The sequence below is a fragment of the Oncorhynchus tshawytscha genome, linkage group LG28, assembly GCF_018296145.1.
Source record: "Oncorhynchus tshawytscha isolate Ot180627B linkage group LG28, Otsh_v2.0, whole genome shotgun sequence".
Taxonomy (NCBI): domain Eukaryota; kingdom Metazoa; phylum Chordata; class Actinopteri; order Salmoniformes; family Salmonidae; genus Oncorhynchus; species Oncorhynchus tshawytscha.
This window is the reverse complement of record NC_056456.1, coordinates 32742433-32765948: the sequence shown is the minus strand read 5'-3', so window position 1 is coordinate 32765948 and position 23516 is coordinate 32742433. Positions and strand designations below refer to the sequence as shown.

Sequence of the window (23516 nt, the reverse complement as noted above, 5' to 3'; positions counted from 1 at the left end):
GAGCTTTCCTTGACTTTGTGTCACCGTGATAAGCTTCCCCTACAAGAAAAAGTGGTTTGTCCCAGATAGACGGCATAAAAAATCCCGAGTTGATGATCATCTACCTAGTTATCTGCGGAAGATTGGGTGAATGATACTGATAGTCGGCTTTAAATTGAATTATATATAATAAATTGACATGTTAGATGGTAATTTCCATTCGATGTAGATATGTCTTTCTTTCTTTCTTTTTTCCTCTGTCTGGATCACCTTGGTGTTTGGGAACACCTTGGGGGTCATACAGTTAGTTACTCCTCAATATAATAGCACAAGATTACTAGCAATACCGACGAGTCTATTTTCTCGTTTTATTTTTTAGATGTAGCAACTTCATAATGCGTACAAGCAGACTGTCATATTTGCCATTTAAGTCATTAAAACTACAGCCTGCGTTTTGTACATCCATTTATGGACATGATATAAAGGCCTATAACAATGCCTTATGAGCTTAGTTCAACTGTTGAACACAACCAGAACCCAAAATAAAAGCTTGTTTTACTCCATTGTCTGTAAACAAATGCTGTATACCTCAAAACAGGATAATGTTGATCATGATGGATGGCCCTGGCAGCCTATGAATTTGAAAGTGGTTACAATTCTTCACCCCATTCCTCCGCTGTTTAACAAGACAAGTGGCGGGGCGTAGATTTAATTGTTTTTCCGAATCCCAGACTGTGGCTTTAATGTTACAGTCAGTTGTGTCTGAGTGTACTCTTTCTTACCTGTTCAACATTTTGCCCCCCCACACACACACACAGATGTTTCAATCATAATCTTATAGGATATTGAAATACCATACACATGTTAATGTACCTCATGTGTAGGTTATATCTGACAGCAGGTTGTTTTGAAACCTGTCCGTCGTTTTGGCGTCAAGAGGCAGCCGCAGCACATCAATCAAGCTGACAATCACCAGCTGGCTAGCTCAAAGCCTAGCTTAAGTTTAGCTAGTTGTCAGATACATAAACGAACTGTCTAGCTAGCTATCGTACATTATTGAGCGGCTTGATTATAATTCAATCCTTACGATATATGAATTATAATGACTAGTTAGGCATCGTTTGAATCCTCTGAGCGGTCCTAACTCCCGGACGGAGAGAAGAGCATTGGGAGTCAAGGCTCAAGACTAGTTAGCTAGCCCACATCGAAATTGGTAGGCTAAAATGTACTTTACTTAGCTAGCAACCGGAATTATATATTTCCACACCACTAGTCAGTTTGAAATGGAATACGAATGAACATATTGTCATCCGTATGGTCATAATAAACTGTTATTTTGTCAAATAAGTCGCTTACATGAAAGCGAGCGAACTAGCCTGCCTAGTTGGCTACCGTTAGCTTGCTAGCTAGTGAACTGTTAGGTCCATTACAAGACTGCCATCTTGCGTTGATCTGATGTAGTGTCTTCAACACCTTTTGAAAACAACCTGAGGCCTTAGCACAAAAACGATTTATGGTTTAAAGTATGACGATATTTTACGAGGTCTAGTCAGGCTACTGATTCAATCCCTCCCAGTTACTGCAAACCTAGGCAGAACCTACAAAGACTCATGTTGTGGCAACATCTCCCTGAAATGGCTGTCAGGTGTCAGCTGCATATACCATGATTACATCTAACTTTGTAATTCTATAGATGACTGTTACATGAACTGGCAAGATGTTGGACTCAGAAGAGTGTACTTTGTCCCTGGATAACTTGTTCTTTGAGAGGCCAGTTGTCCACAAAGTGTGAGTTGTCAGAAACAACCTGCATCCCACAGTCATGCCCTCCAAAATGCATATTTAGCTAGGACCGGTGCTCTTGTTATGGAGGACGCTTGCTCAACCCTTTTCCTGCTTTGGTCCTGTCTCCAGAAAGCCACTTTGTCAAGAGCAGAGTTCTTGGCAGTTGGAACCCCCTCCATCCCTCTCCCAGATTCCAGCCACTCAGGACATCCAAAAAGAGGCAGAGGATCTTTCATCATTCAGTAAGTTACATTTGAGGTGATTCAATCTGGGCCAGATTCCCGGAGCCAGATTAAGCATAGTCCTAGACTAAAATCCATTTACCATAATTTTTTTTCTTTAAGACTAGGCTTAATCTGGGTCTGACACCGGCCCTAGGAGTCAGGATTTTGCTTCAAGTCATGTCAGTCCCTGTCAGTCATTACATCATCATGTCTTCTATCACCTCCAATGCAGATTTCTCTCAGAGGTCCAAGAAATTCATTCCCCCTTTGAAAAGAACAGTCGGCAGTGATGGTTTCATACAAAAGAACACAGATTTTAATCAAATTACCAGTGATGGAGGAAAAGAACCTGAGGGCCAGGGCGGGTGTGCTCTCTGGTCTCAGGAAGACTTCATGAACAAGTCCCAGTGTTCCACAATGGTCAGCAGAGGTCGAACTGAAACCCCACAGGAGTCTGGTCATGCGCTAGAGCAGAAACATTTTCCTCTGGACTTCAGCCAAAGCCCACCTGTACGGAGAAGGTAAACCATTCAAATTAAGCTAATGAGTGTGTATACTTTGCATTCAGAATACATAGTAAATGTCAGTTGCTGTCTTTTTTTTTCTCCAATCATGTGTCTTATTCAGATACTATTGTTTTGCAATGTAATGAGTGTAAAAAAATAATTAATAATAATCCTTTATCGAACATTTGGCAAAGCCCGTCTGAAATGTAATCTTCTTTATCAAAGATATGGCTGTACGAGTTACATCATGATATGTGGGATATTACTGCAAGCACTTATGATCTATCTGCCCGTTAATGAAATCATCTCGTTCTCGTTACAGTTTGTTCAAACCTCTCATTGGTCAGGTGTTGAACAGTGGCGCAGACTTGAACACCCGCCACAGCCAGACAAGACCCAGAGAGCAGCAAACCTTCAACCAGGTTTCCATGGCGACAGAGCCTCGACTGGCAAGACAGTCAGCAGCAGGCCCCAGCCCCCTCAGCGGGCTGGGTCCGGCTGCAGCACGGGGACCCCCACCGCATACACCGGACAAGGGCACCAAGAGGGCTAACGTCCTCCCCATGACACCCCAGCCCCTTCAGATACAAGGTAGTACAGCACAGACAGAAATATATATATATATTATATTATATTTATATATATATATATATATATATATATATATATTATATATATATATATTATATATTTATTTATTTATTTATTTATTTATTTTGGGGTCACTTAGAAATGTCCTTGTTTTTGAAAGAAAAGCAAGTTTTTTTGTCCATTAAAATAACATCAAATTGATCAGAAATACATTGTTAATGTTGTAAATGACTATTGTAGCTGGAAACGGCTGATTTTTAATGGAATATCTACATAGGCGTACAGAGGCCCATTATCAGCAACCATCACTCCTGTGTTCCAATGGCATGTTGTGTTAGCTAATCCAAGTTTATCATTTTAAAAGGCTAATTGATCATTAGAAAACCCTTTTGCAATTATGTTAACACGGCTGAAAACTGTTGTTCTGATTTAAAGAAGCAATTAAACTGGCCTTCTTTAGACTAGTTGAGTATCTGGAGCATCAGCGTTTGTGGGTTTGATTACAGGGTCAAAATGGCCAGAAACAAAGAACTTGTCAGTCTACTCTTGTTCTGAGAAATGAAGGCTATTCCATATGAGAAATTGCCAAGAACCTGAAGATCTCGTACAACGCTGTGTAAAAACTCCCTTCACAGAACAATGCAAACTGGCTCTAACCAGACAGAAAGAGGAGTGGGAGGCCCCGGTGCACAACTGAGCAAGAGGACAAGAACATTAGTGTCTAGTTTGAGAAACAGACGCCTCACAAGTCCTCAACCTGCAAAACACCAGTCTCAACGTCAACAGTGAAGAGGCAACTCCGGGATGCTGGCCTTCTAAGCAGAGTTGCAAAGAAAAAGCCATATCTCAGACTGGCCAATAAAAAGATTAAGATGGGCAAGAGAACACAGACACCAGACAGAGGAACTCTGCCTAGAAGACCAGCATCCCGGAGTCGCCTCTTCACTGTTGACGTTGAGACTGGTGTTTTGCAGGTACTATTTAATGAAGCTGCCAGTTGAGAACTTGTGAGGTATCTTTTTCTCAAACTAGACACGCTAATGTTCTTGCTCAGTTGTGCACCAGGGCCTCCCCCTCCTCCATTTCTTAGAACAAGAATAAATGAGTTTCAGAAGAAAGGTATTTGTTTCTGGCCAGTTTGAGCTTGTAATTGAACCCACAAATGCCCAGATACTCAACTAGTCTAAAGAAGGCCAGTTTTATTGCTTCTTTAATCAGAACAACAGTTTTCATCCATGCTAAAATAATTGCAAAAGGGTTTTCTAATGATCAATTGGAACACAGGAGTGATGGTTGCTGATAATGGGCCTCTGTACGCCTATGTAGTCGGCCGTTTTCAGCTACAATAGTCATTTACAACATTAACAATGTCTACACTATTCCTGATCAAATTGATGTTATTTTAATGGGCAAAAAGATTGCTTTTCTTTCAAGGACATTTCTAAGTGACCCCAAACTTTCGAACAGTAGTTATATATATATTTATTTATATTATATTGCCATGATGTGTTGTAGCTGAAGAATGTACTCAGGTTTAATGGTCATGGCAGCAGCTGTCACTGTTCTTTAGGGCTTGATGAGGTGAAACGAGGTGAGCCCTACCCAATGCCCTCTTGGCTGTAATAGCACACAATTACCACTAGGGGTGGCCAATAATCTCCCACTTTGACTGGAATTTGGTTTGGATATTGAAATATAAATTCATTTATACAGATTTATTGTTTTCATATCAGGTACTTCTGGGCCTGGGATACTCCGACCAGTCTCTGAAATCCGTATCCTTTCTCACCCTTAGCCCAAGTAATTGCTGCTGAAATACATTAATCTTAACGAAATCTACAAATCTATTTTAGTTGGAATATGTTTGTATACTTAATCAAAGTAACACAGATGCAAAATTCAGATCTGTCTTCAAAGAGTTCCCTTACTTCAACTACGTCCAATCCAAAGCCCTGGATGATGTAAGTGCAACTACACTTTATTCCATCTTCAACCTTAATCATCAAAACGATATCTGTGATTGATTTCTTGGAACAAAATGCTTTTTGCAGGTTCTTTACACAGGAAAGAACGTTGTGGCTTGTGCTCCTACTGGTTCTGGTAAGACAGTGCTCTTTGAGTTGGCCATCATCCGCCTACTGATGGAAACCACAGAGCCCTGGAGAAACGTCAAAGCTGTTTATAGTAAGTAATGTCACATCAGGACCACCCGTTTCTTAGTATCTTTTTAAAAAGCAATAAATTACATGTACTAAGACATCAACAGCCAATCTAAAACACCAAGAGCCAGTTAAAGCTACTGTATGGGTTAAGCTAGCTAACCTATGTCATTTTTGACCTGATTACATTCACACTTTCAAAGTGTTCAAAATGTATATGTTGTATTTTAAGTATTTATTAAATGTAGTGTTATTCTCATCAGTGGCCCCCATCAAAGCTCTATGCAGCCAGCGCTTTGAGGACTGGAAGAAGAAATTCGAGCCTCTGGGCCTGAGCTGCAAGGAGCTGACCGGAGACACAGAGATCGATGACTTCTTTGAGATTCAGGACGCCCATATCATCATGACCACACCTGTAAGTGACAATGTATCCCAGTGTACATGTCGCATTAAAGCACGTCACTAGCAGCCATTTTGTTTCTGTGTGATATGTAGCAGAATGATGTGGCTGATCCTGTGACCATAGCAACCATCCATTGAAGAATAAGCAGACAGGATTCCCATGTTTGTCATGCAAACAGTGCTTGGGTATACGAGAATAGATACATTTTTGTTTTGTGGATGCATTGTGTTATATCAAGATAATTAATTAGAATATTCATTTTTTTTTAAACAATAACTGACCAACTGTTAATTTAACACTTCATTTAACAAGTTCTCGATAAAGCTCAGACGCATTTCTCTGTTCCTCCCAGGAAAAATGGGACAGCATGACCAGGAAGTGGAGGGATAACTGCCTGCTGCAGTTGGTCCGGCTTTTCCTTATTGACGAGGTCAGTGTTTATGTCTAAGTAGCTACTTCATGTTCTGTTAAAAATTCCCTCAGGTATCACTGCAACCGTAGACCTGGTCAAATAACACTCCGAAACAGCTTGGACAGACTGATTGTGTTCTATTGTTTTTTAAATTTGTCATTGAACTTAGTGGTACATATCTGTCTAGTATTATGTTATGTGTTTAATTGACAACTAAATACACTCAAATTTGGCTGTGTTTCTAGGTGCACGTGGTGAAAGACACTACGCGTGGAGCGACACTAGAGGTGGTGGTGAGCAGGATGAAGGCGGTCCATGCCTTCCGTGCAGCAGAGAACCCCCAGGAGGATGTCTCCATGAGATTTGTGGCTGTCTCTGCCACCATCCCCAATATCAAGGATGTAAGTGGATGAGGGGCCAAGAGGGGTCATGGCACACTTTGGTGATATTCTAATACTCTAAAGAGGTTTCCTTCACTATAGTCCTTCTTTCCCTTTCTGATAAATGCATCTCTATCAGTGGTGGAAAAAGTACCCAACTCTCATACTTGAGTAAAAGTAAAGATACCTTAATAGAAAATGGCTCAAGTAAAAGACACCCAGTAAAATACTATTTGAGTAAAAGTCTAAAAGTATTTGGTTTAAAATATATTTAAGTGTCAAAAGTAAATGTATAAATAATTTCAAATTCCTTATTTTAAGCAAACCAGGTGGCACCATTTTATTTTTTAAATATTTTTTTATGGAAATCCAGGGGCACACCAACCTTCAGCCCTAATTTACAAACGAAGCATGTGTGTTTAGTGAGTCCACAAGATCAGAGGCAGTAGGGATAACCAGCGATGTTTGGTTGATAAGTGAGTGAATTTGACTATTTTCCTGTCCTGCTAAGCATTCAAAATGTAACGAGTACTTTTGGGTGTCAAGGAAAATGTATGAAGTAGAATATTTTCTTAAGGAATGTAGTGAAGTAAAAGAGTCAAAATATAAATAGTAAAGTACAGATAGTAGTGCTTTAAAGTATTTTTACTTAAGTACTTTACACCACTGATTTCCATCAGTGGAGGCTGCTGAGGGGAGGACGGCTCATAGCAACGGCTGGAATGGAGTCAATGGAATGGTATCAACCACATGGAAACCATATTTGATACCATTCCATTGACTCCATTTCAGCCATTATTATGAGCTGTCCTTTCCTCAGCCTCCACTGATCTCCATATGTTGTTCTTATCTGTCCTGTCCTGTCTCCTTCAGAAAGAGTAAGGGAATAGTAAATAGCGAAGGAGAGGAGGAGGCGTCTTGGAAGTATTGCTATTTACCAATTATCATTAAACAGAGCATTTATTTTAAGAAATTCCCTCTCTTCACTGTGTTCAATGGTTTGACATGGCAGATTGCAGACTGGCTGTGTGACAACAGAGGCCCTGCTACTTGTCTGGAGATGGATGAGAGTCACAGACCTGTGAAACTGAGGAAGGTAGTGCTGGGTTTCCCCTGCAGCAGCAACCAGACTGAGTTCAAGTTCGACCTGTCACTCAACTACAAGATGGCCAACATCATCCAGACCTACTCGGACCAGAAACCAACCCTTGTTGTGAGGAACTCTCTTTGTGTGTCTGAAATGTAGACATGACCAGCACCATATTTGTAAGTATTGCCATTGTTAATAGCTCACACATGGGATTTTCTTTTTTTTAAACAGTTTTGCTCAACAAGGAAAGGAGTCCAGCAGTCAGCTGCTGTTCTGGCCAAGGATGCCAGGTTCATCATGAGGATTGAGCACAAACAACGGTTTGAGCTACTTACTTTTTTATTCTCTACAGATGTACAGGTACTCAATACAAATGTCTTACTGTTTAGTTAGATCTGATTGAATTGTTGGAATCTTCTGTTTGCAGGTTGATGAAGTATGCAAACTCTCTCCTGGACTCAAAACTCAGAGGTTGGTGGATAATTTAGGGTTAATAATTTATATTCCTTCTCTTCTGTATCATGTAGGCAAACATTTCTCATTGATTTGAATATAACTATTATTGCATTAGAATGTGAAATCACTAGCCCGGCGTTTTCTCTATTCCAGACCTGGTGACGTTTGGGGTTGGTTTCCACCACGCCGGGGTAGACGTGTCAGACAGGAAGGTGATTGAAGAGGCCTTCACCATGGGAGACCTGCCTGTACTGTGTAAGCATTAGGACCGTCACCATGGGAGACCTGCCTGTACTGTGTAAAGGCACTCGCACATTGCAACGTTATGTGGATCTAGCGTTCGTCTGCCCGTCGTTCAGCGCGATGCGTTTTACAATATAAGCGTTTTGCAAAATAAAGGTACACATACATGTTATTCAATCATTGCACACACACTGCTCGAGCGTCATCGGGCGTCTGCTTAGCCAGGAGCTAAAATAGAACTTGGTTCTATTTTTGACGCTTGATGCGCTGCAAGTCCTGCCTCTCCCATCTCATTGGTTTTTAGGAGCATCTAAACCAACGTGGGTGATTGAAAGATGAACTGAGGTCCACACTCCAGTCCAGTCGGTAGTGCACCTTAAAGTTGGTTGCCGAACGCCATATAAAGTCCAAAGAAGAAGCCTGAAGGAGGAGAGATTACTAGAAACAAACTTTTACCCTTTTATCTGTGGATTCATTGTCAGAGTAGAGGATCTTGTGGTAAAATAACAACCCAATGTTTCAGGTAAAATAACAACCCAATGTTTATATCCCAGGACAAATTAGCTAGCGACAGCAAGCTAGCTAGCTAAATTGCCATAAAAGTTTAATGCTTTTCGACCTGTCCCCAAATTAATATAGTTTGTTCAGAGTTTGTTTTGATATTTCAACCTGCGTGTCATGACCGCGTCTGGTTTGGGTGGACAAAATCAACATGCGCACGAGCGGTCTGGTCAGCATGTTGGACCACACACTGTAGACGTCTGACTGCTGACATTTCTCACAGTTCGCAAATCAAGTTTAGAGGGGCTAAGTACGCTCGTCCAGCAAATGCTGTTGGTGTATCTGAGCCCTAACATGCTGACCAAACCATCATCATGCACAAGTAGATTTTGTTCACCCACACCAGATGCGATCAGGACACACGCAGGTTGAAATGCATAAGGTCCTTTACTCTGTCAATTAATCTACAGATAAAACGGTAAATCAAATTTGTTTCTCGCCATCTCTCCTCCTTCCTTCAGGCTTCTTTTTCTTCTTTGGACTTTATATGGCAACTATCTTTAAGGTGCATTACAACTACCGATGGGACTGGAGTGTGGACCTCAGTTCAGCTTTCAATCACCCACGTGGGTATATGCTCCTAAAAACCAATGAGGAGATGGGAGAGGCAGGACTTGCAGCGCATTGAGCTTCTCAAATAAAACCAAGTTCTATTTTAGCGCCTGGCTATGCAGTCGCTCGAGCAGTGTGTGTGCAATGATTTAATAACATGTATGTATACATTTATTTTGCAATGCACGCGACGCAAGCGGTGTGTTCAGCATGTAAAGGCGTCTGCATGCTTCCCAGCCAAAACAGTTTGTGCATAAATTGTGATGACATTTTGTGGCGATTTGTTCGTTTTGGACTTCAGCTAGGGTTTTTTCAGCTATTCGAACAAACATTTTTTTCTTGAGGCAAGCCGAGGTCGGTAGCTGAAGTCTACGACCCCTCGTCGGCAATTGGTCAACAGTAGGGCTTCTTCAATTAAATGCCTGTTGTCATTCAATGAGAGACGACTCGTCCTCATGCCCATTTTTTCACTTGAGAAATACTGCACCAAACATCCTAGACAGTTGCAAAAAGTCCAAATTAATGACAGATTTCTTGAGTTATCTAAGGTCTTACTTGCCTATTTTTAGTAAATACAAATTAAAATTATTAATTTCAACTGCATCAATCAACCCTTCATCGATTCCCGCTATCTAAATCTACTCATTGATCTTTGTGTCCACGAGCATTAGTGAGGTCGGGCACTGATGTTGGGCGATTAGGCCTGGCTCGCAGTTGGTGTTCCAATTCATCACAAAGGTGTTCGTTGAGGTCAGGGCTCTGTGCAGGCCAGTCAAGTTCTTCCACACCGATCTCGACAAACCATTTCTGTATGGACCTCGCTTTGTGCAGGAGGGCATTGCCATTGTGTGTAGATGGGTGAGAGGGGATTTAAAAAATAAAACAAATCATTTTGAATTCAGGCTGTCAAGAGATATGAATACTTTCTGAAGGCAGTGTATGTGGTTTCTTAGTTACAACCAGTACTCTGGCGATGGGGGTGAACCTGCCAGCCCACCTGGTGGTGATCAAGTCCACCATGCACTACATCGGTGGAGCCTGCAAGGAGTACAGCGACGCCGACATGCTGCAGATGATTGGCCGAGCAGGCCGGCCACAGGTACAGATTGCAGACACGCACTCTAGTCCCAGCATCCTTAGCACCACAGGTTACAAATCATAGTCCAAAACCAGCTCCTATTTTTATATTTTACCTTTATTTAACTAGGCAAGTCAGTTAAGAACAAATTCTTATTTACAATGATGGCCTAGTGGGTTAACTGTCTTGTTCAGGGGTAGAACAACACATTTGTCGATCTAGCAACCTTTCGGTTACTGGCCAATACTCTAACCACTAGGCTACCTGCCGCCCCAGCAAAACTAGTTGCCCGCTATGCAGTGGGAAAAACTATTTGAAATTAGGTAATTACAAAGTGTTCTATTCATTATGACGTTTCAACTACCTTTGCCTGATTTGTAGCCAGTGCCCATTCTGTATTTTCAAATCTGAATGCGGTGTAAAGCAAAACACCATTCTCAACGTCAACAGTGGAGAGGCGACTGTGGGACGCAGGCCTTCTAGGCAGAGTTGCAAAGAAAAAGCCATATCTCAGACTGGCCAATAAAAATAAAAGATGAAGATGGGCAAAAGAACACAGCCACTGGACAGAGGAACTCTTCACTGTTGACATTGTTTTGCGGGTACTATTTAATGAAGCTGCCAGTTGAGAACTTGTGAAGCGTCTGTTTCTCAAACTAGACACTCTAATTAATGTGCTTGTCCTCTTGCTCAGTTGTGCACCGGGGCCTCCCACTCCTCTTTCTATTATGGTTAGGGCCAGTTTGAGTTCTGTGAAGGAACTAGTACACAGCGTTGTGTGAGATCTTCAGTTTCTTGGCAATTTCTCACATGGAATAGTCTTCATTAATCAGAACAAGAATAGACTGACGAGTTTCAGAAGAAAGGTCTTTGTTTCTGGTCATTTTGAGCCTGTAATCGAACCCACAAATGCTGATGTCCAGATACTCAACTAGTCTAAAGAAGGCCAATTTTATTGCTTCTTTAATCAGAACAACAGCTAAAATAATTGCAAAAGGGTTTTCTAATGATCAATTAGTCTTTTAAAATAATCAACTTGGATTAGCTAACACAACGTGCCATTGGAACACAGGAGTGATGGTTGCTGATAATGGGCCTCTGTACGCCTATGTAGATATTCCATTAAAAATCAGTCGTTTCCAGCTACAATAGTCATTTACATCATTAACAACGTCTGCGCTGTATTTCTGATCAATTTGATGTTATTTTAATGGACAATAAAAATGGCTTTTCTTTCAAAAACAAAGACATTTCTAAGTGACCCAAACATTTTGAACAGTAGTGTAAATGTTTTCTTCCACTTTTACATTACAGAGTATTTTGTGTAGATTTTTGACAAAAATGACAATTAAATCGATTTTAATCCCACTTTGTAACCAAGGGATCTGAATACTTTTGCAAGGCACTGTATCCATGGCAGCAGTGTCACTGAAAGTGGACGGTCCATTGATTTGATGTAAGGCTTTGACTCTGAATTATTTTCCTCTCCAGTTTGATACGTCAGCAACCGCAGTGATCATGACCAAGACTCACACCAAAGACAAGTACATGCAGTTCATGAATGGGGCAGAAATTATTGAGAGCAGGTATAGTGATGGATTACTTCTACAGTCAAATGTACATTTTCACAAATCATCAGGGACAGACTGATATTCTGCAAAAGGTACAGGGATTGAACTGCTGAGGACTGGGGTAAAGTCATTTTCTCTGATGAATCCCCTTTCCCATCGTTTGGGGCATCCGGAAAAAAGCTTGTCCGGAGAAGACAAGGTGAGCGCTACCATCAGTCCTGTGTCATGCCAACAGTAAAGCATCCTGAGACCATTCATGTGTGGGGTTGCTTCTCAGCCAAGGGAGTAGGATCACTCACAATTTTGCCTAAGAACATAGCCATGAATAAAGAATGGTACCAACACATCCTCCGAGAGAAACTTCTCCCAACCATCCAGGAACAGTTTGGTGATGAACAATGCCTTTTCATGCATAATGGAGTACCTTGCCATAGGGCAAAAGTGATAACTAAGTGGCTCGGGGAACAAAACATAGATATTTTGGGTCCATGGACAGGAAACTCCCCAGACCTTAATCCCATTGAGAACTTGTGGTCAATCCTCAAGAGGCGGGTGAACAAACAAAAACCCACAAATTCTGACAAACTCCAAGCATTGATTATGCAAGACTGGGCTGCCATCCGTCAGAATGTGGCCCAGAGGTTAATTGACAGCATGACAGCATTGCAGAGGTCTTGAAAAAGAAGGGTCAACACTGCAAATATTGTCTCTTTGCATCAACTTCATGTAATTGTCAATAAAAGCCTTTGGCACTTATGAAATGCTTGTAATTATACTTCAGTATACCATAGTAACATCTGACAAAAATATCTAAAGACACTGAAGCAGCAAACTTTGTGGAAATTAATATTTGTCATTCTCAAAACTTTTCACCACGACTGTAGTGTCAAAGTTCCTCAACACTTGTTTCAGAGTGTAGCTTATGATTTGGTTTTACATTAATTTGTATGATACAGTACATTGTGGTGATGATTGTTCGACTACATAGACCGGTACCTTTCTTTAAATCTCTGTTTGATATCATACACTTTTGTGGTTCACATTGAGGTTGAAGTATTTTTGTCCTCCTCCTCAGTCTGCACACCCACCTTGTGGAGCACCTGAACGCTGAGATCGTCCTCCACACCATCTCAGACGTCAACATGGCCCTGGACTGGATCCGCTCCACCTTCCTCTACATCAGAGCACTGAAGAACCCCAAACACTACGGTAAGTACACATCACCCTGTCATTATTAGCGATAGCCAGCATCATTAGCATGGATGCTAGTCTATTTCTGCACCCGTCAGTCAGCTACATCGTTAGCATGGATGCTCGGCTATTTCAGTATGAACGAGTTAGCCTAGCACCCATGCTAACAATCTATTTCAGCAGTAGTCAACAGTTAGATTGTTAACATGGATGCTAACTTATTATAGTTCAGTTAATAGCATGTACTTAGAATATCTCACTACATCCTTACAACAGTTTCTCAAATGTCACAGACATACATTGGCAGATCATACGTGAGAAAACACCTGTCTATACTTTTTGTTGCAGGTTTTTCCACCGACTTGGACCGATGTGGGATCGAAGCCAAATTGCAAGGTGTGGCATTCCTGTGTTTTCTTTGTTAATATGGACTTCGTATCTGAAAACACAGAATATCTCTATCATGTGTTTGTGTAGTAACTAACTGTATTATGTCTCTCTATACTCTCTGCTCCAGAGCTCTGTCTGAAGAACCTGAACTCCCTGGCCTCCATTGGTCTGGTCTCCATGGATGAGGATGTCAACATCAAAGCTACAGGTTGAGAGCAGCAACCCATTTTGTTTTTTGCGTGGCTTCTATGGCCTTTTACTGTTTGTTTCATTAATTATAATCAGTGTGAGGTGTACAACAACTAACAAACCCTGTACATGTTTGGTTTTATTCAATACAGATATCTCCTACATTTGCTTTCCAGCATCGAAAAGTCGTTGTACTCAAGTCTGTTCTCTTCTTGACATGTGTAATTGTGCTCATCCCCTACAGAGGCAGGCAGGTTGATGGCCAGGTACTGTGTGGCATTTGACACCATGAAGCAGTTCAGCAAGGTGACTGGCACTGAGACCTTACCTGAGCTGGTAGGTATACAGTAATAATGTAACACTGTAGCATGTCTCATATGCACATACACTGTTTTTATTGAGTTTCTGTATTGTGTTGTTTGTTACATAGGAAATGATAAAAGATGCATTGAGTAGAATCCCACTGAAATGGAAGCTGGCTCTTCTTCACACAGATAGAATTGATGGCGAAGGGCAGAGAGTTCACTGACGTGCAGCTGAGAGTGAACGAGAAGAGAACCCTGAACACGTTGAACAAGGACAAGAACAGGATCACCATCAGGTTAGAGTACAATTCAATGATACATTGGAAGAAGAGGTGAAGTGACATATACAACAAATGTAAATGCTCTTATCTGGGCTTTTTTCTCCAGGTATCCCATGGAGGGAAAGATCAAAAACAATGAGATGAAGGTGAACTGGTAAGTCGAGCAGTGGCCCGTACAGTGTACCAACATGAGAAGATGGAGGATGACATTGACGCCACCATGTATTCTCTTTGGGTGAATCTCAAAAGAATTTTCTTGAACTTCGTCTCTTTCCCACAATACCCGTCTTCCACCTCAGCTTGATTCAGGCCCAGTTTGGCTCCATTCCAATTCAAGAGTTTGGACTCACACAAGACACCGGTAGAATCTTCCGGAATGGAGTCCGAATCAGCAGATGTAAGTCATCAATCACTTAACATTTTGATAGTAGAAGATGATTTGCATTGAGCCTTGTCTGATAAGCAAGCTTTCTTTGAAAAAAAACACTCTTTGATCCAAGATGTGTTTTGATTACGAACCAGGTTTGGCAGAGTTTCTAAACCAGCGCTCCAAGACAGGCTTCTCTGCTCTGCTCAACTCCCTGATACTGGCCAAGTGCTTCAGTGCCAAGCTGTGGGAGAACTCTCCTTACGTCTCAAAGCAGCTGGAGAAAATAGGTAGGAAGACATTGAAACATGTCAAAAAATACTGTCAATGCTTGTTGAAAATGTGTAGTTAATAGTTACTATGCTGTTACTTTGTTCAGAGACCCTTTTTAAGAAATCCATTGACCAAATGATTTATTCCTAGACAAATTAAAGTAGTATAGTTGCTGTGAGCATAGAAATATAGTGGTCCTGTGTAGCTCAGTTGGTAGAGCCCGGTGCTTGTAACGCCAAGGTTGTGGGTTCAATTCCCGCAGGGGACCAGTATGAAAGTGTATGCACCCACTGTAAGTCTGCTAAATTAGAAATGTAATAATGAGGCTGATTTTAAAATGATAAATGAGATTGTATTTATAGTATAACTATATATATGTCTGTAAAGGCACAGATGACTATCTGTTCCAGGGTTGACTCTTTCAGCCGCCATGGTGAACGCTGGGCTCACCACCTTCAGTAAGATAGAGAAGACCAACGCCAGGGAACTGGAGCTGGTGAGCATGCAGCCTCTATAGATGACTATAACAAACAAAGTAATTAATTTAAACACCCTGTTGTTTCAATTTCTCCATGGTTTATTGACATACCCACTGAAACAAAAATGCCGTTTCATGGCTTTCAATTAAATCAGTCTTTCAAATGTTGTTCATAAAGCCCCTTTCTACGTCAAGAGTCGTCACAAAGTGCTTTCACATACAATAAATGCAAATATTTGCTGTCTAGATCGTCAACAGACATCCTCCATTCGGAAACCAAATCAGAGAGGCTATCATCAATCTACCCAAGTATGAAGCTTGTTTGGAGCAGGTAAAAACCTTTGCTTTGGTTGACTTTTTGTTAGAACGGAAAAGGTGATCAAGATTAATCACTGTAGCAATATTTGGTGTCGGGACAAAACCAATTTTTTTTTCCACACATATCATTTAATATTACAGCTGAGTATTTTTTTCAATTACTGATCAATTAATACATCTCCCCAACAACCTGTGATTAAATTTTTTATTTCTCGTGTTTTAGCTTCCAAGATACAACGTCGCCACCGCAGAGATTGTCGTGACTGTGAACGTGAAGAACCACGAACAGCTGCTGTCAAAGAGAACTGCTCCTGACCACCACTATGTCACCATGATCCTCGGGGACTGTGACAACAACGTGGTCTTCCTGCAAAAACTCACGTAAGATAAGGAGGATGCACATTTCGAGTCACACGGAGACACACACACACAGACTGATACATGTATAGAGACACACTTTATCTAAAGCTTGCCTGTAGAGACAACTTGTTAAAAGCGTATTGTAAGTTGTTTTAAAGGTTCATACATGATAACAAGTTATAAAGCATTATACCTGCAGGCAGGGTTCTCCAACGGGCTGAAATTGGCCCATGGGGTTTTATTTGGCCCCCAAGTTTGAGCAAAAAATAAATACTAATATTCATTCAAGGGTTTTTCTTTATTTTTACTATTTTCTACATTGTAGAATAATAGTGAAGACATCAAAACTATGAAATAACACATGTAATATTTTAGATTCTTCAAAGTAGCCACCCTTTGCCTTGGTGACAGCTTTGCACACTCTTGGTATTCTCTCAACCAGCTTCATGAGGTAGTCACCTGAAATGCATTTCAATTAACAGGTGTGCCTTGTTAAAAGTTAAATAGTGGAATTTATTTCCTTCTTAATGCGTTTGAGCCAATCAGTTGTGTTGTGACAAGGTAGGGGGGTATACAGAAGATGGCCCTATTTGGTAAAAGACCAAGTCCATATTATGGCAAGAACAACTCAAATAAGCAAAGAGAAACGACAGTCCATCGTTACTTTAAGACATGAAGGTCAGTCAATGCGGAAAATGTTAAGAACTTTGAAAGTGCCGTCTCAAAAACCATCAAGAGCTATGATGAAACTGGCTCTCATGAGGACCGCCACAGGAAAGGAAGACCCAGAGTTACCTCTGTTGCAGAGGATAAGTTCATTAGAGTTACCAGCCTCAGAAATTGCTGCCCAAATAAATGCTTCAGAGTTCAAGTAACAGACACATCAACGTCAACTGTTCTGAGGAGACTGCGTGAATCAGGCCTTCATGGTCGAATTGCTGAAAAGAAACCACTACTGAAGGACACCAAAATTAAGAAGAGACTTGCTTAGGCCAAGAAACACGAGAAATGGACATTAGACCGGTGGAAATCTGTCCTTTGGTCTGATGAGTCCAAATGTTAGATTTTTGATTCCAACCGCCGTGTCTTTGTGAGACGCAGAGTAGGTAAACAGATGATCTCTGCATGTGTGGTTCCCACTTTGAAGCATGGAAGAGATGGTGTGATGGTGTGGGGGTGCTTTGCTGGTGACACTGTCTATGGTTTATTTAGAATTCAAGGCACCCTTAACCAGCATGGCTACTACAGCATTCTGCAGCGATACGCCATCACATCTGGTTTGTGCTTAGTGGGACTATCATTTGTTTTTCAACAGGACAATGACCCAACACACCTCCAGGCTGTGTAAGGGCTATTTGACCAAGAAGCAGAGTGAGGGAGTGCTGCATCAGATGACATGGCCTTCACAATCACCTGACCTCAACCCAATTGATATGGTTTGGGATGAGTTGGACCACAGTGAAGGAAAAGCAGCCAACAAGTGCTCAGCGTATATAGAAACTCCTTCAAGACTGTTGGAAAAGCATTCCAGGTGAAGCTGGTTGAGCGAAAGTGTGCAAAGCTGTCATCAAGGCAAAGGTTGGTTACTTTGAAGAATCTCAAATATAAAATAAAAATGTTTGGTTACTACATGATTTCATATGTGTTATTTCATAGTTGATGTCTTCACCATTATTCTACAATGTAGAAAATAGTAAAAAATTATGAAAAACCCTTGAATGAGTAGGTGTGTCCAAACTTTTGACTGGTACTATTTATTAATATCTGTTAATTTTGCTGTGAGTTTTCACAGTAAAAACACCAAGAAATAGCTGCAAGTGGTTTTAATTTAAGGAATCCTTTCCAGGTATTCCCACCCATAAAAGGGAGACACGTGATCTTATACAAATGTAAACAGGGTTTGAAATGATTATGTTTTAATCAAACATTATATTTGTTTGGGATTCTTGCAGTCAATATGTGGTCTAAAAATGATTTGTAATTATAAAGTGGGTGGTTCGAGGCCTGCCTGAATGCTGATTGGCTAACAGCCGCGGTATATCAGACCGTATACCACGGGTATGACAAAAGCTATTTTTATTGCTAATTTTGTTGGTGACCAGGTTAGAATAGCAACAAGGCACCTCAGAGGTTTGTGGTATATGGTCAATATACCACGGCAAAGGGCTGTATCCAGGCACTCTGCGTTGCCACGGTATATTGGCCATATGCCACACCCCCTTTGGGCCTTATTGCTTAATTATGTTCTGGACCCCTGGCCATCCGCTCAAGAAAGAAAATCGTCCCGCGGCTGAATCTAGTTGATGATTCCTGCCTGCAGGCTTTAGGTAAAGTGTTATCGTCATACACTCAGACAGGGAAAACAGTGAAAGAAAGAGAGCAAGACCAAGAAAGGGAAAGAGTGATGAAATGGAGAGTGACTGTGTTGTGTGTTCGTCCAGAGACTTGATGCTGTTGAAGTCGGGAAGCTGGTCAAAAAAGATCGAAGTGGCGAAAGCCTCCAAAGGAGAGGAGATCAATGTGAATCTGGTCAGCTCAGAATACGGTCAGGCAGCTAACTATCAGGACATTTTTCTCTCACTTTTATTATAGATTTGTGATCAAATACATTTCTACAAACTGCTTCAAACTTGTAAAAGGCAGTTTAAGTAGAGTGGAATTGTTTAATTGAGATTTATGAAAAGTAAGAATATATTCTATTAACTACATTGATCTTCCTCTCTTCAGTGGGGTTGGACATTCAACAGAAGTTTAGTCCCTTCTTCTCTGGACCGAAGAGGTACGGAGCTGAATCACTCGCACCTGAGCAACATAACACCGTGCAGCAAGCACAGGCTAATGCTCAGAGATCACAGGGTGCAACACAGAGAACACAGCCAACAGCTCAGCAAACACAGAAGAGAAACTCCACATCCACATGTGCCACAGAAAAGGGTAGACTTATTCAATACCTTACATTTGTATACTTTGAGCTATTGCTAAGTTGTATTGCGGACTCACAAGGACTGTTGTTGTTTTTTTAACCCAACTTCCGATATCTTTTTTTTCCCTCACTGAAATACAGATTCCTCACAATCAGATCCAGGCAAAAGACAATGTAACCACTTATGCAAAAACAAGGATCAATGTGGCCACGACTGCTGTGAGTCAAGTTTTTTGTCCTCAAACTCTCCATTGCTCAATTGACACTTAGAATCATTCAAATTGTTTATTCACAAATGATTACATTTGTTTTTTCAATTTCCTCCTATCTGTTTCCCAGGTAAAAATGGAGGGTCGGGGGTCCTGAAAAGGCAGATGAATCAGCATTCGAGTTTCACCTCCTACCTCCAAGACCTGAAGACCAGGAGTGACACACTGACGGAGACACCAGTCAAACGCCTCAAGGTGGGAGAACAACTGACAACAGCTGCAGCGGTTGTTTAAAATATAACCCCTTTGGGCTAAAATTCTAATTTGAGAGAGAGAGTGTGAGAGGCTCAGAACAAAATACTTATTCATACCGTCACATAAATCATGCATTGAAGTTAGTGACGAGTGACACGTGTTTCATGATCATTTGCTGATTTGTCATCGACTAACTGAACGAGGAACTTTTACCTGAATTAATGTTTCATCTCCCTGTTGCTGGTTCCTTTAGATGAGAATGAATGGCGGGATGGGAGCTGCGAACATGCAACAGTTCTCTTATTCACCTAAGCCAATCCTACCTGCTTCTTCTAGGTACGTACCCTCCTTTACCCAAAACATAGATGCAGTTAATTAGCTTGGAGTTAATTGATTACTAATCCAAACTGTATCTGACACATTCCAAATCTTTTCTTAACTTGTTTTGAAGGTATGAAGGTAACCAGTATGGCGCTTTAGCAAGACCACAGAGTGTAGATTCAGCTGAGGACTTTGCAACACCCAAAGAGATGGCTTATGTTGTGACCTATGGCCATGGTATGTTTAGTATCGAAATGCTTCTAGAGGCTTCTAACTCCATTCACCTTCAATACAGCAGTGTGGTAGTGAAAGGGTGCTAAATGGACACTTGAGAGGAGTAACTGAACATATGTGTGTGTCTACAGAGTATAATGACTACCTGGAAGACATATCTCAGACAACGGGAGATTTGAAACCACCACCTGTTCAACTTCCGACCCTTACGGAGTCACAAAGTAGGACGTCTCAGTTACAAAAAAAAACTGTCATACTGTTGTTTTTGAACTGTTATATCCCACGATTCCATGAAATAGACCTATTGTAGATTCAATAAAATGTACACACAGATTATTTTCGAGTAGACTACTTCCTTCAAATTTACTGCAAACAGACAATAACGTGTTCTCATAATCATAACCAATCCATATTTTTGTTTTAAGGCACTTTAATATGGAGGAAGCCCAATGCCTACGATGGAAGATCCGTCTGCCACAGCACCCCCCAGAGCCAGAGCAGCCACAGCACCCCCAGAGCCAGAGCAGGGGTTACCCTCAGAGCCACAGCACCCCCAGAGCCAGAGCAGGAGTTACCCTCAGAGCCACAGCACCCCCAGAGCCAGTGCAGGAGTTACCCTCAGAGCCACAGCACCCCCAGAGCCAGAGCAGGAGTTACCCTCAGAGCCACAGCACCCCCAGAGCCAGAGCAGGGTTACCCTCAGAGTCACAGCACACCCCAAAGCAGGGGTTACTCCCAAAGTATCTCTCAGAACCAGAGCAGATGTTACCCACAGAGTCACTGCACCCCCCAAAGCAGGAGTTACCCTCAGAGCCACAGCACCCCCCAGAGCCAGTGCAGGAGTTACCCTCTGAGTCAAAGCACCGCCCAAACCCAGAGCAGGGGTAACAGTACCCCCCAAAACCAGAGCAGGTCTTTTTCTCAGAGTTCCATTGTAGACTTGACCGACGACAGTGGTTTCTTCTCATCGTCAATCACCCCCAGCGTGACCTTTGACCTGGGAGACGAGTGGGATGATTTTGACGATGACAACTTGGTGCATGCCAACGAGAAGCCATGCACCACTGTTGCTAAAACTAAAGGGGTGGACCTGGACTGTGATAGGCCAAAAGGTATTCTAACAGGGAGCCATTTTTGAACATATCAATGTTAAAAATGTAATTTCTTTGTTCATGCTTTTTCAGTGGGGCAAATGATTTAATAGTTCAATGTATTGATGTTTTCAGGAAACTCCACACCACTACCATCCATTTCCTTACTGCCCAAACCCCGCTTCACTACATCCAATTCCCCACTCAGGTGAGCTCAGCTCGTAACAAACTAGGACTTCACAGTTCCACAAGCTGTCAAACCCCTGTCATTTCACTGAATTAAACATCTATCGTCTATCCCAGCGGGCAAAACTGGTTTCTGGTTGAAGAGACGTCAGTAGGAAGGAACTTGGTACTGTTGCAAATACTTGATAAATGTGACCCTGATCAATTGATTAGCAATGTTATGTAATGATTTGTGTGTCTCAGGTCAACCTCCCCAGTTGTTTCTCAGATACCAGTTACTACTCTCCCAGTCAGACCACACAACTCCCAGGCTACTGCTAGCTGGAGCCACTCTGACAACAAGGCCACAGTGAGTTACTATCTACCCATAGTGTCAGTTAACTTTATTTCAATGCTGGATCTGAGGTCAACATGAAATTGACAGCAGACAAAGCCAAGGCTTCTGTTCTTATATACAGTCAGTGTCCAGTTTATTAGGTACACCACCCTGTTCACAAAAATGGTTTGCTCCTACAGACTGTGAGTCACGTGGCCGTGGCTTGCTATATAAAGCAGAAAGACCGGCATCAAGGCATTCAGTTACTGTTTGACTGAACGTTAGTGTCCAAAACAAGTGACCTAAGCGACTTTGAGAGTGGTAGGATCGTCGGTGCCAGGCTCGCCGGTTCCAGTATTAGAAACAGTCGGCCTCCTTGGCTTTTCACACACGACAGTGTCTAGGGTTTACCGAGAATGGTGAAACCAACATAAAACATCCAGTCAGCGGCAGTCCTGTGGGTGAAAACAGCTTGTTTATGAGAGGTCGAAGGAGAATGGCAAGAATCAGCAAATAACGGCATCTCGGAACACACAACTCGGCTGTACTTGTCACGGATGGGCTATTGCAGCAGACAACCACACCGGGTTACACTCCTATCAGCTAAAAATAAGAGGAAGCGGCTCAAGTTGATGTGTGATCACCAACACTGGACAATTGACGAGTGGAAAAATATTGTCTGGTTCGACAAATCCTGGTTCTTGTTGCGTCGTACTGATGGCAGAGTCAGGATTTGGCGTAAGCAGCATGAGTCCATGGACCCATCCTCCCCAATTGTGAAATAGTGTGGGGAATGTTTTCCTGGCACACCTTCGGTCCCTTGATACCAATTGAGCAAAGATTGAATGCAATACCTTGTAGAATCCATGCCCCAAAGAATTCCGTCTGTTCTGGAGTAAAAGAGTGGTCCTGCCCATTGAGATGGTTGTACCTAATAAACTGGCCACTGAGTGTAGAAGGAAAAGTTACCTTTCATCACACAATTCACATGCTTTGAAATCAAAGATAGCAGGGCATAGCAATGTTATGTTTTTAGGTTTAGCAGCCCATTTGTTTCAGTACACATTTGAAAAGTAGTCTAAAACACACATCTTTGCCCTCTGCAGAGGACATTCAGTGAACCCCCCATGAAAGCACCACCCTCCTTCCCAAAACAGACTGACACTAGCTTGCCCCCCCTGGGACAACGGTTTGATTTCTTCTCAAAGACGACTACCCCAAACAATGACACTGTGACTGGCAAAAGGTAAGGAGGGACTATAGAGAAATAATATTTAATTTTCTTAACTTTTTTAATACATACTAATTTAAATCATGATTATGAATGAACTTTATATCATTGACAGACAGCATTCATCTTCATTGCAGGCTCCAGGGAGAGGATTACAGCAAGGAAGTGGAGGCATTCATGGGGATATTTGATGGACTATTTTAGTAGTGTTTGTAGTTGTATGCACTATTTCCATGATAATGTTTCATGGTGATTTGTCATGTTATTGTGTATGTAATTTTGTTATACTGTTATTTATACTGTTTGTTGTTTGGGATTCACTGTTAGATTTACTGTTGGTCCTATTTGAAAATGTTTATCTAGGAGTATGAACTTTCAATCTTCTTTAGCAGGATTCCAAAAATGTAATATTTTGTGTACTTTATTAAATGAACACAATATTTATTCAGAGGAAGTCTGAGGGTGTAGAGAGCAATAGTAATGGTGTCATGGACCATATAATGGTGTTTTATTCCCTTTAGTGGACTGTCTTTAAATTGCAGCTTGTAGCTGCACTTCCTGTGCTCACAAGGGGAGAAGACAGTAGGGGATGTAACTCTGAGCTGGAT

The 23516-nt window shown here is 41.6% G+C and overlaps 1 protein-coding gene across 1 annotated transcript; it reads left to right on the top strand.

Moving 5' to 3' along the window:
* The first annotated feature begins 876 nt into the window (after positions 1–876).
* Positions 877–23476, top strand: LOC112226381 (probable ATP-dependent DNA helicase HFM1). Its single transcript, XM_042307868.1, has 40 exons — positions 877–1192; positions 1673–1767; positions 1894–2006; positions 2221–2509; positions 2817–3085; positions 4819–4860; positions 4976–5046; positions 5137–5269; positions 5508–5659; positions 6000–6077; positions 6305–6460; positions 7452–7652; positions 7761–7849; positions 7957–8000; positions 8139–8240; positions 10295–10440; positions 11911–12005; positions 13066–13199; positions 13530–13577; positions 13699–13779; positions 14005–14096; positions 14255–14361; positions 14453–14500; positions 14646–14743; positions 14869–15003; positions 15397–15482; positions 15712–15795; positions 16006–16163; positions 18584–18687; positions 18870–19076; positions 19207–19284; positions 19405–19529; positions 19783–19865; positions 19981–20087; positions 20216–20305; positions 20510–21196; positions 21311–21383; positions 21605–21710; positions 22784–22923; positions 23046–23476. The coding sequence occupies exons 2-40, from the start codon at positions 1697–1699 to the stop codon at positions 23110–23112; spliced, it is 4989 nt and encodes a 1662-aa protein (XP_042163802.1). The 5' UTR covers positions 877–1192; positions 1673–1696; the 3' UTR covers positions 23113–23476.
* Positions 23477–23516: the final 40 nt, after the last annotated feature.

Coding starts and splice junctions, on each gene's coding strand:
- LOC112226381 (XM_042307868.1), top strand. CDS start 1,697: ATGTTGGACTCAGAAGAGTGTACTTTGTCCCTGGATAACTTGTTCTTT. Junction 16,164..18,583: donor GTCTTCCTGCAAAAACTCAC/GTAAGATAAGGA, acceptor GTGTTCGTCCAG/AGACTTGATGCTGTTGAAGT. Junction 21,197..21,310: donor GGACTGTGATAGGCCAAAAG/GTATTCTAACAG, acceptor TGATGTTTTCAG/GAAACTCCACACCACTACCA.